Source organism: Arachis hypogaea, chromosome 16, assembly GCF_003086295.3.
Source record: "Arachis hypogaea cultivar Tifrunner chromosome 16, arahy.Tifrunner.gnm2.J5K5, whole genome shotgun sequence".
NCBI lineage: Eukaryota > Viridiplantae > Streptophyta > Magnoliopsida > Fabales > Fabaceae > Arachis > Arachis hypogaea.
Genome location: NC_092051.1, coordinates 112,215,529 through 112,237,149, shown reverse-complemented (window position 1 = coordinate 112,237,149; position 21,621 = coordinate 112,215,529). Strand labels below are relative to the sequence as shown.

The 21,621-nt window shown below is 39.1% G+C and overlaps 2 protein-coding genes and 1 non-coding gene across 3 annotated transcripts; all 3 read left to right on the top strand.

The window, feature by feature from the left end:
• Window positions 1-305: 305 nt before the first annotated feature.
• LOC112760489 (small nucleolar RNA R71) lies at window positions 306-413 on the top strand. The gene has a single exon (XR_003180926.1). It is a non-coding gene; the product is annotated as a small nucleolar RNA R71 (small nucleolar RNA).
• An 18,641-nt stretch (window positions 414-19,054) lies between these two features.
• LOC112757367 (uncharacterized) lies at window positions 19,055-20,663 on the top strand. Its single transcript, XM_025805954.1, has 3 exons — window positions 19,055-19,879; window positions 19,972-20,504; window positions 20,591-20,663. The coding sequence occupies exons 1-3, from the start codon at window positions 19,055-19,057 to the stop codon at window positions 20,661-20,663; spliced, it is 1,431 nt and encodes a 476-aa protein (XP_025661739.1).
• On the top strand, window positions 20,632-21,621 carry LOC112758861 (uncharacterized). The gene is made up of 4 exons (XM_025807644.3): window positions 20,632-20,854; window positions 20,949-21,153; window positions 21,256-21,395; window positions 21,479-21,621. Exons 1-4 carry the CDS (start codon window positions 20,704-20,706, stop codon window positions 21,604-21,606), a joined length of 624 nt encoding a protein of 207 aa, XP_025663429.1. The 5' UTR covers window positions 20,632-20,703; the 3' UTR covers window positions 21,607-21,621.

Genomic DNA, 21,621 nt, shown 5'->3' with positions numbered 1-21,621 from the left:
GCAGCTTGCATTCCAGACAGACTTTGAGAAATCATATTGATTTGCTGAGTCAATATTTTGTTCTGAGCCAATATGGCATTCAGAGTATCAATCTCAAGAACTCCTTTCTTCTGACTTGTCCCATTATTCACAGGATTCCTCTCAGAAGTGTACATAAATTGGTTATTTGCAACCATTTCAATGAGTTCCTGAGCTTCTGCAGGCGTCTTCTTCAGATGAAGAGATCCTCCAGCAAAGCTGTCCAATGACATCTTGGACAGTTCAGACAGACCATCATAGAAGATACCTATGATGCTCCATTCTGAAAGCATGTCAGAAGGGCACCTTCTGATCAATTGCTTGTATCTCTCCCAAGCTTCATAGAGGGATTCACCTTCCTTCTGTCTGAAGGTTTGGACTTCCACTCTAAGCTTACTCAATTTTTGAGGTGGAAAGAACTTTGCCAAGAAGGCATTGACTAGCTTCTCCCAAGAGTTCAGGCTTTCCTTAGGTTGTGAATCCAACCATATCCTAGCTCTGTCTCTTACAACAAAAGGGAATAGCATAAGTCTATAGACCTCAGGGTCAACCCCATTGGTCTTGACAGTGTCACAGATTTGCAAGAATTCAGCCAAGAACTGATGAGGATCTTCTAATGGAAGTCCATGAAACTTGCAATTCTGTTGCATCAGAGAAACTAATTGAGGCTTAAGCTCAAAGTTGTTTGCTCCAATGGCAGGGATAGAGATGCTTCTCCCATAGAAGTCGGGAGTAGGTGCAGTAAAGTCACCCAGCACCTTCCTTACATTGTTGGCATTGTTGTTATTTTTGGCTGCCATATCTTCTTCTAGTTTGAAGATTTCTGTTAGGTCCTCTACAGAGAGTTATGCCTTAGCTTCTCTTAGCTTTCGCTTTAAGGACCTTTCAGGTTCAGGATCAGCCTCAACAAGAATGCCTTTGTCTTTGCTCCCGCTCATATGAAAGAAAAGAGAGCAAGAAAATATGGAATCCTCTATGTCACAGTATAGAGATTCCTTGAGGTGTCAGAGGAAAAGAAGAATAGAAGGAAGAGGTAGAAAGAGAAGAATTCGAACTTATCAAGAGGGATAGAGTTCGAATTATTGATAGTGGAGGAGTGTTAGTCCTTAAATAGAAGGATGTGAGAAGAGGGGAAGAATTTTTTTGAAAATAAAATAAAAGATTTTGAAATAATTAAAAGAAATTTTGAAAATTGGATGAATGATTTTCAAAAATTGAAGTTGGGAAAGAAATAAAGTGATTTTTTTTTGAAAAAGATTTTGAATTTAGAAATCAAAAAAATATGATTGAAAACTATTTTGAAAAAGATGTGATTAAGAAGATATGATTGAGAAGATATGATTGAAAAGATATGATTGAAAAACAAATTAAAAAGATTTGATTTTGAAATTAATGACTTGGCTAACAAGAAAAGATATGATTCAAACATTAAACCTTTCTCAACAGAAAAGGCAACATACTTGAAATGTTGAATCAAACCATTAATTGTTAGCAAGTATTTTTGAAAATGGAAAGAAATTGATTTTGAAAATATATGATTGAAAATATATGATTTGAAAAAGATTTGATTTTGAAAAATTATGAAAACCTGAAAAAAAATTTGAATTAAAAACAAAATCTTCCCTCTTGTGTCATCCTGGCGTTAAACGCCCAGAATGGTATCCATTCTGGCGTTTAACTCCCAAAATGCTACCCTTTTAGGCATTAAACGCCCAGCCAGGTACCCTGGCTGGCGTTTAAACGCCAGTTTTCCTTCTTCACTGGGCGTTTTGAACGCCCAGCTTTTTCTGTTTGATTCCTCTGCTGAATGTTCTGAATCTTCAATTCTCTGTATTATTGACTTGAAAAGACATAGTTTTGAAAAATATTTTTGAATTTTTTGATGATGAGAAACAATAAAAATGCAACTAAGATCAAATAAACAATGCATGCAGGACACCAAACTTAAAAATTTTCATATAGGAGACACTAACAAATTGAGAATGCATATGAAAAACAACAAAACACACTAAACAAGAGAATTTAAAGATCAGAGCAAGGAAATCATCAAGAACAACTTGAAGATAAATGAAGACACATGCATGTAATTTTCGAAAAATGCAAGAAAAATAGAAACATGCAATTGACACCAAACTTAAAAATTAATACTAGACTCAAACAAGAAACATAAAATATTTTTGGTTTTTATGGTTTTAAAATTTTTTTTGTGATTTTCGAGAATTATATAGAGAAGAAAATAAAGAGAATTAAAACTTTTAATAAGAATTCCAGGAATCATTGCAATGCTAGTCTAAGACTCCGGTCCAGGAATTAGACATGGCTTACTAGCCAGCCAAGCTTTCAATGAAAGCTTCGGTCCAAAACACTAGACATGGCCAATGGCCAGCCAAGCTTTAGCAGCTCATTGCTAACAACAGCAAAATTGATAGAAATTAACAAGCTCTTATGATGATAAGTTGAAACCTCGGTCCAAAAGATTAGACATGGCTTCTCAGCCAGCCAGACTTCAACAAATCATCATGAAACTCTAGAATTCATTCTTAAAAACTCTGAAGAACAAAATAGAAAATATTTTTGTATTTTTGAAAAAAAATTTCGAAAAATAAAAAGGAAAAGTACCTAATCTAAGCAACAAGATGAACCGTCAGTTGTCCAAACTCGAACAATCCCCGGAAACGGTGCCAAAAACTTGGTGTTGTTGCCGGATCAAAACTTGGCACTGTTATTGCAGGGAACAAATGCAAAATTGTAATTAGGACATTTAATTCCCCGGCAACGGCGCCAAAAACTTGGTACGCTCAATTGATATCTCAAATCTTTATCACAACTTCGCACAACTAACCAGCAAGTGCACTGGGTCGTCCAAGTAATAAACCTTACGCGAGTAAGGGTCGATCCCACGGAGATTGTTGGTATGAAGCAAGCTATGGTCATCTTGTAAATCTCAGTCAGGCGGATTCAAATGGTTATGGATGATGAATGAGTAAAAGATAAATAAAACATAAAATAAAGATAGAGATACTTATGTAATTCATTGGTGAGAATTTCAGATAAGCGTATGAAGATGCTTTGTCCCTTCCGTCTCTCTGCTTTGCTACTGTCTTCATCCAATCCTTCTTACTCCTTTCCATGGCAAGCTGTATGTTAGGCATCACCGTTGTCAGTGGCTACAATCCCGTCCCCTCAGTGAAAATGTTCAACGCACTCTGTCACAACACGGCTATTCATCTGTCGGTTCTCGATCATGTCGGAATAGAATCCAGTGATTCTTTTGCGTCTGTCACTAACGCCCCACAATCACGAGTTTGAAGCTCGTCACAGTCATTCAATCCTTGAATCCTACTCAGAATACCACAAACAAGGTTTAGACCTTCCGGATTCTCAAGAATGCCGCCATCAATTCTAGCTTATACCACGAAGATTCTGATTAAGGAATCCAAGAGATAAACACTCAATTGAAGGTAGAACGGAGGTGGTTGTCAGGCACACGTTCATAGGTGAGAATGATGATGAGTGTCACGGATCATCACATTCATCAAGTTGAAGAACAAGTGATATCTTAGAACAAGAACAAGCTGAATTGAATAGAAGAACAATAGTAATTGCATTGATATTCGACGTGCAGCAGAGCTCCACACCTTAATCTATGGTGTGTAGAAACTCCACCGTTGAAAATACATAAGAACAAGGTCTAGGCATAGCCGTGAGGCCAGCCCCAAAACATGATCTAAGGTAGCATAGAACTACTCAAAGATTAGACTCTGATCCCAAAAGATGATAACATACTAGCAAAAGGTCCTATTTATAGAAAACTAGTAGCTTAGGGTTTACAAAAATGAGTAAATGACGTAAATATCCACTTCCGGGCCCACTTGGTGTGTGCTTGGGTTGAGCATTGAAGCATTTTCGTGTAGAGACTTTTTCTGGAGTTAAATGCCAGCTTTTGTGCCAGTTTGGGCGTTTAACTCCCACTTTGGTGCCAGTTCCGGCGTTTAACGCTGGAAATTCTTGGGCTGACTTTGAATGCCAGTTTGGGCCATCAAATCTCGAGAAAAGTATGGACAATTATATATTGCTGGAAAGCCCAGGATGTCTACTTTCCAACGCAATTGAGATCGCGCCAATTGAGCTTCTGTAGCTCCATAAAATCCACTTTGAGTGCAGGGAGGTCAGAATCCAACAGCATCTGCAGTCCTTTTTAGCCTCTGAATCAGATTTTTGCTCAGGTCCCTCAATTTCAGCCAGAAAATACCTGAAATCACAGAAAAACACACAAACTCATAGTAAAGTCCAGAAAAGTGAATTTTAAATAAAAACTAATAAAAATATAATAAAAACTAACTAAAACATGCTAAAAACATACTAACAACAATGCCAAAAAGCGTATAAATTATCCGCTCATCACTGAGGCACGTGACGCTCATCACGCGTACGCGTCATCCACGCATATGCGTCACTTTTCTGCTGCACTGGTAATGCGTACGCGTACGCATGTGCTACGCGTCGCTACCAGCTTCTAAAATTCTCAATTTCTTGTGTTCCTTCCATTTTTGCATGCTTCCTTTCTATCCTCTAAGCTATTCCTGCCCTATAAACCCTGAAAATACTTAACAAATATATCACGGCATCGAATGGTAATAAGAGAGGATTAAAAATTATCAATTTTAAAGACAAAGAAGCATATTTTCAATCATAGCACAAAATTAGGAAGGAAACTTAAAAACATGCAATTTACATGAATAAGTGTGAGAATAGTTGACAAAATCTACTCAATTCAGTATAAAATAAACTATAAAATAGTGGTTTATCAGTACTTCCACCTCACTTCTAATCATGATGCAATAGATCATGATGGCTCTATCAATAGTCACTTCTGACCGGTTGCTAGTGGGATGATGAAACGTTGGATGAATTCCAACCATCCTCTAGCTTTGGGCTTTAGGTCAAGCCTTTTTAATTGAATGGGCTTGCCTTGGGAATCCTTTTTTTACTGTGCTCCTTCCACACAGATATTTGAGAGTACTTGATCCAATCTCTGATCAAAGTTGACTCTCCTAGTGTAAGGATGAAGATCTCCTTGTATTAGAGGCAAGTTGAACGCTAACCTCACACTTTTCGGGCTAAAATCTAAGATTCTCCCTTGAACCATGGTGATCCAATTCCTTGGATTTGGGTTCACACTAGTGTCATGGTTTTTAGTAACCCATGCATTAGCATAGAACTCTTGCACCATTAGAATCCCAATCATCCTGAATGGGATTGGTTAGGACTTCCCAACCTCTTCTCCGAAGCTCTCTTCAGATTATGGATTCTCATTCTTCTTGAGCATGAAAGGGACCTCAGGGATCACTTTCTTCTCTGCCACTACTTCATAAAAGTGGTATTGATGAACTTTGGTGATGAATCTCTCCATCTTCCAAGATTAAGAGGGATTGGCTACTGCCTTTCCTTTCCTCTTTCTAGAGGAGTCTCCAATCTTGGGTGCCATGAATGGTAATGGAAAGAAAAAAAGCTAGGTTTTTCCTACACCAAACTTAAAACTTTGCTCGTCCTCGAGAAAAAATAAAGAAAAGAGAAGAATGGAGTAGAAGAAGAAAAAAAAGAAGAAGATAGAGGGAGAGAGAGAGGGCTCGGCCTTGTGGGTTTATGAGTGTAGGAGAGGTGTGTGTATAAAGGGTGATGAAGAGGGGTATTTATAGGAGTGGGGTAGGGTTAGGTTCGGCCATGGGGGTTTTGGATGGGATATTTAATTTTGAATTGGGTGGGAGTTATAATGGGTGTGGGGAAGTGGTATGGATGCTATTGGGCTAGGGTTTATAGGGAAGTGTGTATGGGGAATTGTGAAAGTAGGTAGGAATAAGTGGGGTAGGTGAAAGATGTTGTGGGATCCACTGGTCCTGAGAGGCTAGGGAATCCAGATTCCCTACTTCTCTGCATTGGCGTTTGAACGCCCGGGGGCTACTCCCTGGCTGGCATTCAACTTTTAATAACACCCCATCCAGAGTGTTCTGTTTTCACTACTATGAAATTTTGTCTCTGTTCTGACTGCTGCATATGATCATGACTCTAAAAATAACTGAAAACAAAATAAAACCAAATAGAAATAATTAATTAAGGTTGGGTTGCCTCCCAACAAGCGCTCCTTTAACGTCACTAGCTTGACGGTTAGCTCCTTACGAAGGTGAGTATGGGCTCAGATTTTCGTCCCTTATAGTGAGCTTTCTTCCTGTCCTATCATGAATGAGCTCCACATGTTCTAAAGACAGGATACGACTCACTGTATGTGGTAAGACTGGCTTCTTGGTGAAGACAACTCTCATACCAGGTGAGAGGCCTTCAGTTGGGACTTTCTTATCTCTCCAGCCTTTAGGTACTTTCTTCTTAGTACCTTTGTGGTTAGAGTTTGTTGAGGACTGTCCAACACCAAACTTAGAATTGATGTTTGGGGGCTCTGCAATGTTCTACACAGAAAGAGAGGGTTGGAACACTAGGTGTTGCATAGTTATCTCACTTTTAGAGGGAGAATTGGGATGAGAAATCTTGAATAAGATGTGATCCTTCCCTAATTGTAGGGTCAGTTCTCCCTTAGCCACATCAATGATAGCATTAGCAGTGGCTAGGAAAGGTCTTCCAAGGATGATAGAGTCATCCTCATTCTCTCTAATATCCAAGACTATGAAGTTTATAGGGATGTAGTGGTTTTCAACTTTCACCAAGACATCCTCTACTAAGCCATATGGCTTCTTCATTGTCTTGTCTGCCATCTCTAATGAGATATTTGCAGCTTGTACCTCAAGGATTTCCAACTTCTCCATTACAGAGAGTGGCATTAGGTTTATACTTGACCCTAGGTCACACAGAGCCTTGTCCAAGGTCATAGTGCCTATGGTACAAGGGATCAAAAAGCATCCAGGATCTGGAAGCTTCAGAGGTAGCCTCTGCTGAACAAAAGCATAGAGTTCTTTAGTAAGTAGTAGAGGTTCTTCTTCTAGAGGCTTTGTACCAAATAATTTGGCATTCAGCTTCATAAGAGCTCCTAGGTATCGAGCAACTTGCTCTTCCCTAGTGTCTTCATCCTCATCAGAGGATGAGTAGTCATCAGAACTTATGTACTGCAGGAGTGCATTCAAAGGAGCCTCTATGGTTTTTACATGAGCATGGGCTTCCTTTGGTTCTGAGATAGAGGGTTCTTGAGTAGGACTTAAGCACTCAAAGGGTGTGTTTTTGCTGGCGTTCAACGCCAGCTCTGATAGCTCTTTGGGCATCGAACGCCCTTGCTGTGCACCCTTACTGGCGTTAAACGCCAGTTCCTCTATGCTTTTGGGCATTGAACGCCTAACAGGGATGTTCTTGCTGGCGTGAAAATGCCAGCTTCCCTGGGTGTGTGGGCGTTGAACACCAAGTGAGGGGTTTGACGGAGGAAAAATATCGGTAAAGATTTTCACAAAAATGTCGCGTTGCAAGTATAGTTCTAAACCGACAATTAAACCTCAATCAATATTTAAATCGTTTGTCACTTAAGAAAACACAACAAAATTAACCGAAGTATTTAAACCTCGGGTCGTCTCTCAAGGAATTGCAGGGAAGTGTAGTTATTATTGGTTATGGAAAAGTATATTTTTGGGTTTTGAAATAAGGAACAAGTAATGTAAAATAACAAAGAAATAAAATAACAACTAAGAAAAGTCCTAACAAGGATTGAGATTTGGAATTCCTATCCCCATTATCATAGTCACTTGTGATGGTAATTTCCTTTTGCTGTCACTTATTTAACCTCTAACAATTGAAGGTAAGTCAAGTGAGCAATTCAACTTGAGTTCACAAGTCCTAATTCAAAGACTAGAGTTAGTGAAGCTCAAGCTAACTAGTAACTTTCAATCACCAACCAACAAGAGATTTTGACAAATTAAGAGTCTCTAATTGATAAATCCAAGTTAAGAACATAAAAATCTAATTTAAAATCTAACTAAACATTTCATCAAACACTTGGTAGGTACAAAATAAAAGCATAGAAAAGTAATAAGAGAATGTAAAATCTAAGACTAACAATTGTAAGGAATCAATAACAACAAACGAAGAAAGAAGCAATAAACATGTAATACCTCAAATTGCATTAAAAAGGAAATTAAAGTAACATAAAAGTTCATAAACTAAATGGAAAAAATAAAGGAATCAATAAGAGAAGTAGATAACTAAAGTGCTAGAACAAGTAAGAGTAGAAGAAAACTAAATTAAACTAAGATAGAAATCTGAAATTGAGAAAAGCTAAACCTAGAAACCCTAAAACCTAGAGAGAGGAGAGAGCGTCTCTCTTTCTAGAAAACTACATCTAAAACCTAATAACTCTATTAATGAAGTATGAATGATTCCTTCCCCTTCCAGCTCCACTCTGCAGCCTCTAATCTTCACTTTTGGGCTTGAAACTGGGCCAAAAGCAGCCCAGAAATTGCCCCCAGCGTCTTCTGTTTAATGCAGCATGTGACGCTCTATTACGCGTACGCGTCGGTCACGCGTACGCGTCATTGAACAAAATCCTGGTCACGCGTGCGCATCATCCATGCATACGCCTCACTTGTCTGCTTCACCAGTGATAAACCACTATTTTATGGTTTATCTTGTGTTCAATTGAGTAGTTTTTATCAAGTCCTTGCCCACTTATTCATATGATTTACATGATTTTACAATTCCTTCCTAGTTTTGTTTTATGGTTGAAAACTTGCTTCCTAAGCCTTAATTTGTGTATTTTAATCCTTTTTTATACCATTCGATGCCGTGATCTGTGTGTTCAGTATTTTCAGGCTTTATAGGGCAGGAATGGCTTAGAGGATAGAAATGAAGCTTGCAAAAATGGAAGGAGCACAAGAAATAAAGGAGACAACCAGCGAGCAGCGACACGCACGCATGGCTCACGTGTGAGCGCAATCTGAAGATTTTACAAGTGACGTGTGCGCGTACATGACGCGTACGCGTGGATTGGAGTTTGCACAAAGACGCGTGCGCGTGGATGATGCATACGCGTGACACGCCAAGACAACCAGCGACGCGTGCGCGTGACTGACACGTACGCGTGACATGCGCGATCTGCAGAAATTTCAGAAAACACTGGGGGCAATTTTGGGTCGAATTTGGACCCAGTTTTTGGCCTAGAAACACAGACTAGAGCCAGAGAACGAGCAGAGACTCAACACACATTCTCATTAGCATAGTTTTTAGTTTTAGATCTGAATCTAGAGAGAATTACTCTTCCTCTAGGTTTTCTTTACATTCATAGATTTCTAATTTTATGCTTTTGCTTTGGATATTGAGAGAGTCATCACCTCCGTTGAAGTTACTATTCTAGTTTGTTTTCTTATTCCTTTACTCTTTTTATTGCTTATTAATCCTGTTCAGATAGGTATGTTGGATTTTGGATTTATTAATACAGAGAACTACTTTTACCTTTAATTAATTTTCAATCCCTATTTTATTTAAATTATCATGTCTTCTTCTTATATTTTTATGAGCGTTATATTCATGTCAATGGAGTAGATTTTCTACTTGATATGGGGGTTGATTAAGAGGATACACTTGAGTTGGAATGCTCAAGTGATTAGTTAAATTGAAAATTGTTGGCTAATTCTCTATTTACTAACGCTAGTCCTTCCCAAGGGAGAGGACTAGGATTTGCGAATAAGAGTTAGCTCAATCACTTGACTTTCCTTTATTTAGTAAGGGTTAACTAAGTGAAAACAACAACCTCTTTATACTACACTTGAGAGAATTCCAACAAGGATAGAACTTTCCATTAATCATTCCCCCTGTCCAGGATTTTTATTTTGAGTATATAATTCCCTTTTAATTTTCATTGCGCTATTTTACAATTATTTATTTTTCTGTCATTCAACTCTAAAAATCTCTCGGAAAGCTCCTGATTAATAAGATAGCACCCTTTTGTCAACTTGTTGGGAGACGACCTGGGACTCATACTCCCAGTATTTTTATTCTAATTTTGTGATAACCTTCCTAAATTGATGAGCGGATTTTTGTTGGTTAAGAACTATACTCGCAACGTACGTGTACGCATCACCTATGCGTACGCGTCGCTGCCAGCTTCTCAAAACATCAATTTCTTGTGTTCCTTCCACTTTTGCATGCTTCCTTTCCATTCTCTAAGCCATTCCTTCCTTGCAAAACCTGGAATCACTTAACACACATATCACGGTATCAAATGGTAATAAGAGAGGATTGAAAATTAGTAATTTAAGGCCAAAGAAGCATGTTTTCAATCACAGCACAAAATTAGGAAGGAAAATGTAAAACATGCGAATTGTATGAATAAGTGTGAGAATAATGGATAAAATCTACTCAATTCAGCCCTAAATGTACCACGAAATAGTGGTGCATCAGGGTTCTTCATTAGCGTTCAGCGCCAAAATGGCTGCATGGCTGGGCGTTGGACGCCCAGAGAGGGGTTCCTCACTGGCGTTCAGCGCCAGAAACCCTATCTGGTTAGGCATTGAACGCCTAGTGATGTGTTCCTCACTGGCGTTCAACGCCAGAGTTCCTGGGTGTTTGGGTGTTGAATGCCCAGCCAGTGCTCCCTGGCTGGCGTTCAACGCCAGCTCTGCTGCCAGGATGGGCATTGAACGCCTAGTGAGGGGTTCTTCACTGGCGTTCAGCGCCAGGCATTCTGCCAGATTGGGCGTTGAACGCCCAGTGAAACCTTCTTCACTGGCGTTCAATACCCTCCTAATTTCTCCTGATTCGGCCTCTACCTCCATGGTTATGGCCTTCACTCTTCTCTGGGATTCACCTCAGTGTTACTGGGAAGAGTTTCAAAAGGAGTCTCAGGGATCCTCTTGCTCAGTTGACCAACTTGCATCTCCAAGTTTCTAATCAAGGACCTTGTTTCATTAATGAAACTATGAGTGGTCTTAGAGAGGCTGGAAACCAGAGTTACTAAATTAGAAAGGCTCTGCTTAGAGGTTTCCATATTCCCTTGAGAAGATGGGAATGGTATTCTATTATTGAACCTATTATGGTTCCTTCTACCTTGATTGTGATTGAAACCTTGCTGAGGTTTCTGCTGATCCTTCCATGAGAGGTTAGGATGGTTTCTCCATGAAGGATTGTAGGTGTTTTCATAGGGTTCTCCCATGTAATTCACCTCCTCCATGGTGGGTTGATCAGGATCATAAGCTTCTATTTCAGAAGAAGCTTCCTGAGTACTGCCAGCTGTAGTTTGCATTCCAGTCAGATGCTGGGAGATCATGTTGACCTATTGGGTCAAGATCTTATTTTGAACCAATATGGCATTCAGAGTATCAACTTCAAGGACTCATTTCTTTTGAGAGGTCACATGGTTTACAGGATTCCTTTTAGAAGTGTACATGAACTGGTTATTTGCAACCATTTCAATGAGTTCTCTTGCTTCTGCAGGTGTTTTCTTTAAATGGAGTGATCCACCTGCAAAGCTGTCCAATGAAATTTTAGAAATCTCAGATAGACCATCATAGAACACGCCTATGATAGACCACTCTGAGAGCATTTTAGAAGGACATCTTTTTCAATTGCTTGTATCTTTCCAAAGCTTTATAGAGGGATTCACCTTCTCTTTTTCTGAAGGTTTGAACTTCCACTCTAATCTTACTCATCCTTTGAGGGGGGAAAGAATTTAGCCAGAAAAGCATTAACTAGCTTTTTCCAAGAGTCTAAGCTCTCTTTTGGTTAGGAATCCAACCATATCTTAGCTCTGTCTCTTACAGTAAAGGGAAAGAGCATAAGTTTATAGACTTCAGGATTAACTCTATTAGTCTTTACAGTATCACAGATCTGTAAAAATTCTGCTAAGAACTGATGTAGATCTTCCATTGGAAGTCCATGGAACTTGTAGTTTTGCTACAGAAGAGAGACTAACTGAGGCTTAAGCTCAAAATTGTTAGCTCCAATAGCAGGTACAGAGATGTTTCTGCCATAAAAGTCAGAGGGAAGAGTTAGTTAGGAAGTTTTGAAAAAGAAGAAAGAGAAGAGAAGTAGTTAATTAATAAAAGATTTAAAATTAAAATAAGATAAGAGATAAGATAAGAAAAGATTTGAATTTTAAAAGTTTGAAATTAAAAAGATAAGAAAAGATGAGATGAGAAATTAGAAAGGTTTGAAGAAGATTTTATTTTAAAATTTAGAGATTTAGAAAAGATAAGATAAGAAACAAAAAAGATTTGAAAAAGATTTTAAAAAGATAAGATTTGAATTTTGATTTTGAAAAAGAATTGATTTTAAAGTTTGAACTTTGAAATTTTAAAATTTTAAATTTTGAAGAGTTGAAATTTGAATTTTGAAATTTGAAAAAGATAAGATTTTGAAAAAGATAAGATTTTTATTTTGAAAAGATTCGATTTTTGAAAATCAAAAACTAAGATAAGATAAGATAAAAATTGAAATCTGAATTTTTATGATGTAATTTTTGAAAATTAAGTTAAAATAAAAATAGCAAAAAAGATATTTTTTATTTTTGAATCTAATGATGAAAGAGAAAAACAAGTAAAAGACACAAAACTTAAAATTTTTAGATCTAATGCCCCAAGTTTTCAAAAATTTGAAGGAAAAACACCAAGGGACACCAAACTTAAAAATTTTAAGATCCAAACACAAAGAAAACACCAAAAACACTTTGAAGGTTGACAAGAATACCAAGAACAAGACTAAAAAAATTTGAAGAACACAAGAATATGACGAGGACACCAAACTTAAAATTTTTAGAAAAACTAAACACAATTTTTCGAAAATTAAAAGAAAAATAACAAGAAGACACCAAACTTAAAGAATTGAAACAAGACTCAAACAAAAAGACACTAAATTTAAATTTTTTTTTGAAAAAGGACTCAAGATTTTCGAAAATTCACTCAACAAGAACAAGAATAAAGACTCAAACAAAAAATAAAGAAATCTAAGGATGCTTGAAAATAAACTGTATGAAAAAGGTTTTTGAAGAAGTTTTAAAATTTTTGTGATTTAAAAACTGAAAACAGGAAAGACTCAAATTAAGAACAAAGATTAAACAAAGAAAAGAAAAATGTTTTTGAAAAAAGTTTTTACATTTTTCGAAAAATAGAGAAGAAGAAAATAAAAATAAAAGATTCAACAAAATAAAATAAATTACCAGATCCAGGGAGCAAGACATGTCCAAACTCGAACAATCTCTGGCAACGGCGCCAAAAACTTGGTGCACGAATTCCCACACTTTCGTACAGTTGTACCAGCAAGTACACTGGGTCGTCCAAGTAATATCTGAGTGAGTCAGGGTCGATCCCACGAGGATTGTGGTTTGAAGCAAGCTATGGTTATCTTGCAGGTCTTAGTCAGGCAAATCAGAAGGTTGTTGGATATGGAGTTGTATTAGGATTATTGTAAAAAGCAGTAATAGGAATATAGTTGCGGATTGGAGTTGCTTTGTTTTTCTGAATTAACTTTGGTAGTATTGTTTCCTTTGCTTGTGAATGATTTCTTCAATGGCAGGCTGAATGTGATTGACGCTGGTTTAAGCAACCGCCAATACTCCTCCGGATCTGAACCCCAGGGTTAGTGCGGATCTATCTCTACTTGAGGGTGAAGCTCGCGCAGTCCATTCTCTTTAATGATCCTACTCAAAGCGCCACACACAAGGTCAAATCTTCTGGATCGGAGGAATGCTGCGCCTTTGGTTCTAGCCTCTACCACAGAGACCCTAATCTCCCCGTAAATCAGCTGAACTGATGTCTCGAGAAATCCCCAACGAAGTCGTGGATTAGCCATCTGAGAAATTTATAGTCAAGCTGGTGGTTCATCATTGTCCGATGAAAGACGCACTCTGAACCCATGTAGAATGTGATAACCTTATTCCAGTTCAACGCATTCATATTGATGAAGAACGAATATACATCTTAGAATTAATCAAACACGGATCGAAGAAAAATAGTAATACTTTTATTAATTCATAGGACTCAGCAGGGCTCCTCCCCTCAACCTAGGAGGTTTAGAAACTCATACTGAAAGGAAAATACAATGTAAAAATCAAATACAGTAAATGATAGGCATCTCTCTCCCTTAATGAGGGCTGTAAAATAAGTCTTAAAAACTAAACAAATGACTAGTAAGGGTAAAACAGTCTATCTAGTGCTAAAATTCACTTCTGGGGGCGCACTTCGTGAGTGTTTGGGCTGAGCTTTGATGAGATCCACGTGCTAGGAGGTTCCTAGGGCGTTAAACGCTGGCTAGGGGGTCCTCTCTGGGCGTTTGGACGCTGGGCTCTCCTCTATGGGCGCTGGACGCCAGTTTTGGGCCTCCTAATTTGAAGCAAAGTATGGATGCTAATACATTGCTGGAAAGCTCTGGAAGTCATTTTTCCAAAGATCTATTTGGACTTCTGTAGCTCCAGAAAAGCTCTTCCAAGTGCCAGGAGGTCAAATCCAGACAGCATCTGCAGTGCTTTCTCTGTCTCTGAATCAGACTTTTGCTCCAACTCCTCAATTTCAGCCAGAAATTATCTGAAATTGCACAAAAATACAAAAACTCATAGTAGAATCCAAAAATTTGAATTTAACACTAAAACCTATAAAAACTTAATAAAAACTAAATAAAACACACTAAAAACTATATGAAAATGATGCCAAAAAGCGTATAAAATATCCGCTCATCAAGCATTGGATGAATTCCAACCATCTTCTAGCTATGGGCTTGAAGTTAGGCCTTCTTAGTTGGATAGGCTTTCCTTGGGAATCTCTTTTCCACTATGATCCTTCCACACAAATGTCTGAGAGCACTTGATCCAACCTTTGATCAAAATTGACTCTTCTAGTGTAAGGATGTGGGTTTCCTTTCATCAAAGGCAAGTTGAACGCCAACCTCACACTTTCCGGACTAAAGTCTAAGATTCTCCCTCTGCCCATGGTACTCCATTTCTTAGGATGAGGGTTCACACTAATGTCATGGTTTTTCGTGACCCATGCATTAGCATAGAACTCTTGCACCATTAAGATCCCAACCTCTTAGATGGGATTGGTTAGGACTTCCCAACCTCTTCTTCGGATTTCATGTCGGATCTCTGGATAGTCATTCTTCTTAAGCTTAAAAGGGACCTCAGGGATCACCTTTTTCTTTGCCACTACTTCATAGAAGTGGTCTTGGTGGGCTTTGGTGATGAATCTCTCCATCTCCCAAGATTTGGAGGTGGCAGCTACGACCTTTCTTTTCCTCTTTCTAGAGGGTTCTCCGACCTTGAGTGCCATAAGTAGGAATGGAAAGCAAAAAGTAAGGCTTTTCTAACACCAAACTTAGAACTTTGTGCGTCCTCAAGCAAAAATAAATAAAAGAGAAGAATGGAGTAGAAGAAGAAGAAAATAGATGGAGATGGAGGGAGAAAAACAATTCGACCAAAGAAGGGTTGAAGGAGTATGAGTAGTGTGTGGGATAAGTGGAATGAGGGGGGTATGGTTAGGGTTTCGAATTAATGGGGGGGAATATGGGTGGAAAATTTGAATATTAGTGGGTGGGGTTGGTGGTAGTTATGATGTTTTGGGAAATAGGTATGGATGTAATTGGTTGAGGGTTTATAGGGAAGTGTGTGTGAGGAAGTGTGAAAAGAATAGAGAAGAAGGTGGGATATGTGAAGATGCTATGGGACCCACTAGTCCTGAGAGGCTAGGAAATTCAATTTCCCTGCCCCTCTTATGGGCATTGAACGCCCAACTTATACTCCAAAGCTGGCGTTCAATGCCAGCTTGCTGCTCCACTCAGGGCGTTAAACGCCCAGGAGGGACCTCCTTCCTAGCGTTCAACGCCAGGTCTTCTGTCTCTGTTGGGAGTTGAACGCCCAGCCTTTGCTTCCTGGCTGGCGTTCAACGCCAGTAATGTTACCCTTTGTGGGCGTTGAACACCCACTCTTGCATTCTTGTCTGGCGTTCAACGCCAATAAGACATGTACTCCAGGGTATTCTGTTTCCACTTTTGAACGTTTCTGTCTCTGTTCTGACTAATGCAAATGATCATGAACCTAAAGAAAATGATTAAGAAAAATAAATTCAAAGAAAAATATAAATAATAACTATAGTTGGTTTGCCTCCCAACAAGCACTTATTTAACGTCACTAGCTTGATGGTTAGCTCCTTACGGAGATTGATATGGGCTTAGAATTTCGCCCCTTATAGTAAACTTTCTTCCTGTCTTCTCATGGATGAGCTCTATATGCTCTAGAGACAGGATGTGACTCACTGTATATGGAATGACTGGTTCTTGGTGAAGACAACTCTCATGCCAGGTGAGAGGCCTTCTGTGAGGATCTTTTGGTTCCTCCAGCCTTTAAGTACTTTCGTCTTAGTACCTTTATTCTCAGTGCTTGTTGCTGGCTGCCCAACACCAAACCTAGAATTGGTGTCTGGGGGCTTAGTAAAGCTCTGCACTGAGAGAGATGGTTGGAACACTAAGTGTTGCACAGTTATCTCTTTTTTTTTAGAGGGAGAGTTGGGGTGAGGCATCTTGAACAAGATGTGCTCCTCTCCTAGTTGTAAAATCAATTCTCCCTTTCCTACATCAATGATAGCATTGGCAGTGGCTAGGAAAGGTCTTCCAAAGATGATGGATTCATCCTCATCTTCCCCAGTATTTAAGATTATGAAGCTTGCAGGGATGTAAAGGTCTTCAACCTTCACCAAGACATCCTGTACTAAGCTATATGATTTTTTCATTGACTTGTCTGCCATCTCTAGTGATATATTTGCAGCTTGTACCTCAATGATTCCCAACTTCTCCATCACAGAGAGTGGCATGAGGTTTATACTTGACCCTAGGTCACACAGAGCCTTTTCAAAGGTCATGGTGCCAATAGTGCAAGAAATTAGGAAGCGTCCGGGATCTAGAAGCTTTTGAGGAAACTTCTGCTAAACCAAAGCATTGAGTTCTTTGGTAAGCACTGGAGGTTCTTCCTCCAATGTCTTTACTCCAAATAACTTGGCGTTTAGCTTCATGAGAGCTCCTAGGTACCGAGCAAATTTCTCTTCCCTAGTTTCCTCATCCTCATCAGAGTATGAGTATTCATCAGAACTCATGAATTGCAAGAGTGCTTGCAAGGGGACCTCTATGATCTCTACATGAGCCTTGGCTTTCTTTAATTCTTGGATAGGGACTTCATCAGTGGGTGTTGAATACTCAGTAGGAATATCCTTACTAGCGTTCAACTCCATCTCTTGTGGCTTTTTGGGCGTTGAACGCTTAGTGGGGACATCTTCACTGGCGTTCAATGCCAGCTTCTCTGCCATTTCGGGCGTTGAATGCCCAGTAAAGTCCTCCTTACTGGCGTTCAACGCCAGCTCTTGTGCCAGTTTGGGCGTTGAACGCCCAGTAATGTCCTCCTTAATGGCGTTCAACGCCATTAAAGGTGTAGCATTGGGCATTGAATGCCCAATAAGGGATCTCATCATTGGGTTCAATGTCAGATTACTCCCTTTAGATTCGACCTCAGCTTCAGTAGTGATGGCTTTGCACTCTTCTCTTGGGTTTACTTCAGTGTTACTAGGAAGAGTGTTAGGAGGAGTCTAGGGGATTCTCTTACTCAATTGACCAACTTGTACCTCCGAATTTCTGATGGAGGACCTTGTTTCAGTTATGAAACTATGAGTGGTCTTAGAGAGGTTGGAGACTATAATGACTAAGTCAGAAAGGCTCTGCCTAGGAGTCTCCATATGTTCTGAGAAAATGGGAATGGTGGTTTGTTGTTGAACCTATTATGGGTTCTTCCACCTTGATTATTATTGAAGTCTTGCTGCGGCTTCTGTTGATCCTTCCATGAAAGGTTAGGATCAATGTTCTGAAAACCAGACCGGACCGGCCGGTTCGACCGGTTTAACCGCGAACCGGCGATGCAGACGGTCCGGTCCTCCTGCAGAAACCGTCCTGGAAAGAACCGGTGACGAACCGGCGAACCGGCCAAAAACCGGCCGGTTGGGCCGAACCGGTAACCGGCCGGTTCTGCATAAACGACGTCGTTTCATTATTTTTTTAAAAAAAAGAAACCCTTAACCCGACCCGACCCGAAGAGCACCCTGACCCGGTGACCCCAACCACCCCCCGTTTCTTCCCCCGAATCCCTAATTCTGTGTGTTCTGTGTTGTTCATCTTCGTGAGAGAAGAGAACAGCGAATGAGAGAAGACTGAAGCTGACCCTCCACGCCCGAACCCCAGCCTGCCACCGCCCCCTCCTTCGTCGCCGCGGTCACCGGTCAACAGCCCAACCACCGTCGCCTGGTCGTCAGCCCAAGTAACCCTCCTTCTTCGCCTGGTTCCCTGCCCAGTAGCCAGCCGTCTGCCTCGTCTTCATCTGCCCCGTCCCATCGTCTTCATCGTCACGTGGTGAGTAACTCGTCTCTGCTCATCTTTGTTCTTCAATTCTTTGCCTCTGTGAACTTCGACTTCCCCTCTGTGAACTTCAACTTGCTTCTGTGAACTTGAACTTGCCTATGTGAACTGACTTCCTCTGCTCATCTTTGTTCTTTGCCTCTGTGAACTTCTTTGTTAGTAACTTGGTTTGCACTTCAAATTCTGTTTGTTAGTAACTTGGTTTGCATCTTCAAATTCTGTTTCTTGGTAACTTGGTTTGCAGCTCAATTTCTCAATTTCTGGTTGTTGGTAACTTGATTTGCAGCTCAATTTCTGTTTGTTGGTAACTTGGTTTGCAGCTGAATTTCTGTGTGTTGCACTGTTGCTCAATTTCTGTTTCTAGTTCAATTTGTGTTTGTAGTTCAATTTCTGTGTGTTGCTCAAATTTCTGTTTTGTAGCTCAAATTTGTTACTGTTTTGTACTTTGTTAATGCTGGAAACTGACTCGGTTTTGCATATTTGTTGACTGGCTGAATTTCTCAAATTTGTTCTGCATAATTGTTAATGTTCATTGTGTAGAATGTAGATAGAATTGTTAATGTTTATTGCTGTGGCTGTTTTTAATTTCATATATGTTTTATTAATTTTAGTTATGGAAGATAGTATTAATCAAGAAGCAACTGCTGATAACAATGATTCTGTGAATAATAACATGCCTGCCGATACTCCTATTTCGAATGATGCTGCTAATCCTAATTCCCGTAGTGCTAACGATAGTCAATCACAAGGTTCTTCGAACCTTAGGGGAAAAACAGATTTAGCTTGGAAATATGTTGCTCTACAAATAGTGAATGGAAAACCACAGTATCAATGTTTATTTTGTCTACAAGTTTTCAATGGAGGTGGAATTCACAGGATGAAGAAACATCTAGCAAAGGTTACCGGAGACGTGAAAAAATGTCCTAAAGTTCCATATGATGTGGAAAAACAGATGGAAAGTTTGTTGAAAGATATTCAGGCCAACAAAAAGAAAAGAAAAGTAAGTTTTGGTGAAGAGGGTGGTGATGAGGTAGAGGATGCAATTGATGAGGCAATCCAAGAAGAACAGGAACAGCAGCGTACCTCGAATCAGCAAGGAGTTGGAGGCGATCCAAAGAAAAAAGCCAAAGTCATTCCTCCTATGTTTGCACCAAGAACAACTCCAGGAGCTCAACCAAGTATTAAGAGTGTTTTGCAAAACAAAGAGGCGATACACGAGGTTGATAAACGATTTGCTCGGTGGCTTTTGGATTGTAAAATTCCATTTAATGCTGTGATGTCGCCATATTTCCAAGATATGTTGGATGGTGTTGCTGGTATTGGACCTGGTTACAAGGGGCCTTCTTATGATAAGTTAAGGGTTCATTTGTTGGCTGATCTTAAAAGAGAAAGTCAAATGCTAGTTGATAGTTATAGGAGTGCATGGAAGGAAACTGGATGTACCCTCATGGCTGATGGTTGGACAGATCAAAGACAAAGAACGTTAATCAATTTTTTGGTGTATTGTTCTAAAGGTTTGTGCTTTCTGAAATCAGTAGATGCTTCTAGTATGGTAAAAATGCTTCACACTTGTGTACTTTGTTTTCTGAGGTGATTGAATGGATTGGCCCAAATAATATTGTGCATGTTGTGACTGACAATGCGGCCAATTATGTTGCTGCTGGTAGGCTTATCAATAGAAAATATGATAATATCTATTGGTCACCATGTGCTGCTCATTGCCTTAATCTTATTTTAAAAGATATAAGCAGCATGGCGCATATTTCTAACCTTGCAACTCGTGCTTCAAAGATCACAGTATTTGTGTACAATCATACAGTTTTCTTATCTTGGCTAAGAGAAAGACCTAAGTGGAGAGAAATTGTACGTCCTGGTGCAACCCGGTTTGCAACTGTGTTTATTACATTGAAGAGCATCTTTGACCGTAAAAAGGAGTTGCAACAATTGGTTGTAGATTCAATTTTCACTGATCATAAATTAGGAAGGAGTGCTACTGGTAGAGCTGTGAGTGCTATTATTCTGGATGCAAAATTTTGGGACAATTGCTTTACTGTATGTAAACTTGTGAGCCCTCTGATTTACTTGCTGAGGGTTGTTGATGCTGATGACCCCCCATCTTTGGGGTATGTTTATGAAGGAATGTTAAGGGCAGAAGATGCAATTAAGGAGATGTTTAGGCAATCCAAGACTGCATATCAGCCATACACAGATATTATCAACTCAAGATGGGACAAGCATTTGAAGAAAGATCTTCATGCGGCAGCTTACTTCCTGAATCCTAAATTCTTTTTTAATGAAAATTATAAAGAAGCACCTGATGTTATGCGAGGTTTGCTTGATCTTGTTACCTTGTATTGCAAGTGTAACAATTTGGATTCAGTTCAGGCAATGAAAGAAATACATTTATATAGAGATCGGAAGGAAAGTTTTGATAGACAAGAAGTTATTCCAGCTGCATCTGAACTTAAGCCTGGTAAGAATATGGTTGAATATTTGTTTTAACTTGTTTTATGCTCCTATGTTCTTAATTAATATCTTATAATATGTTATGGTTTTATAATTGGTAGATGAATGGTGGAGGTTATTCGGAGGCTCTGCTCCATGTCTACAAAAGATAGCTGTTCGCATTCTTAGCCAAGCATCTGCTTCTTCTGGGTGTGAGAGAAATTGGAGCCTTTTTGACCAGATTCATACAAAAAGAAGAAATAGATTGGAGCATGATAGACTCAATGACATTGTTTATGTTACCTATAATTTGCGTCTTAAATCCAGGTAATATATGTTTCATGAAATACTATATTGTTTCATTTGTAATCTTTATCATAATAAATTTGTAAATTATTAAATCTCTATATATTGTATTTAACTTTTTAGGAAGGAAAAAGAAAAAAGAAAGCAAAAGACACAACATGATCCAATTGATTATGAAAGTATCAGTCAAGTTGACTTCTGGGTGACTGAAGAGGTTGTAGAGAAAGAGCCTGATCTTCCTAGTAATGTGGATGACTTATTGCGTGAGTATAGTATATTTAGTTTCTAATGATTTATTAGAATGTTCTTAGTTTATAATATAATGATAACATTTCTATTGTATTAGGTGAAATTGATGCTGATTTATATCAAAGTGGTGGTGGTAGTAGTGGTCTTTATGCTGCATCTCTTTCTTCTGCTGATCAGGGTGGGAATGAAGGTGAAGATCATCCCACCGAAGCAGATTTGCAATAAGTTCTTGCGGATTTT

Coding starts and splice junctions, on each gene's coding strand:
- LOC112757367 (XM_025805954.1), top strand. CDS start 19,055: ATGCCTGCCGATACTCCTATTTCGAATGATGCTGCTAATCCTAATTCC. Junction 19,880..19,971: donor GAACGTTAATCAATTTTTTG/GTGTATTGTTCT, acceptor TTGTTTTCTGAG/GTGATTGAATGGATTGGCCC. Junction 20,505..20,590: donor GATGACCCCCCATCTTTGGG/GTATGTTTATGA, acceptor AGCCATACACAG/ATATTATCAACTCAAGATGG.
- LOC112758861 (XM_025807644.3), top strand. CDS start 20,704: ATGCGAGGTTTGCTTGATCTTGTTACCTTGTATTGCAAGTGTAACAAT. Junction 21,154..21,255: donor AATTTGCGTCTTAAATCCAG/GTAATATATGTT, acceptor TTAACTTTTTAG/GAAGGAAAAAGAAAAAAGAA. Junction 21,396..21,478: donor TAATGTGGATGACTTATTGC/GTGAGTATAGTA, acceptor CTATTGTATTAG/GTGAAATTGATGCTGATTTA.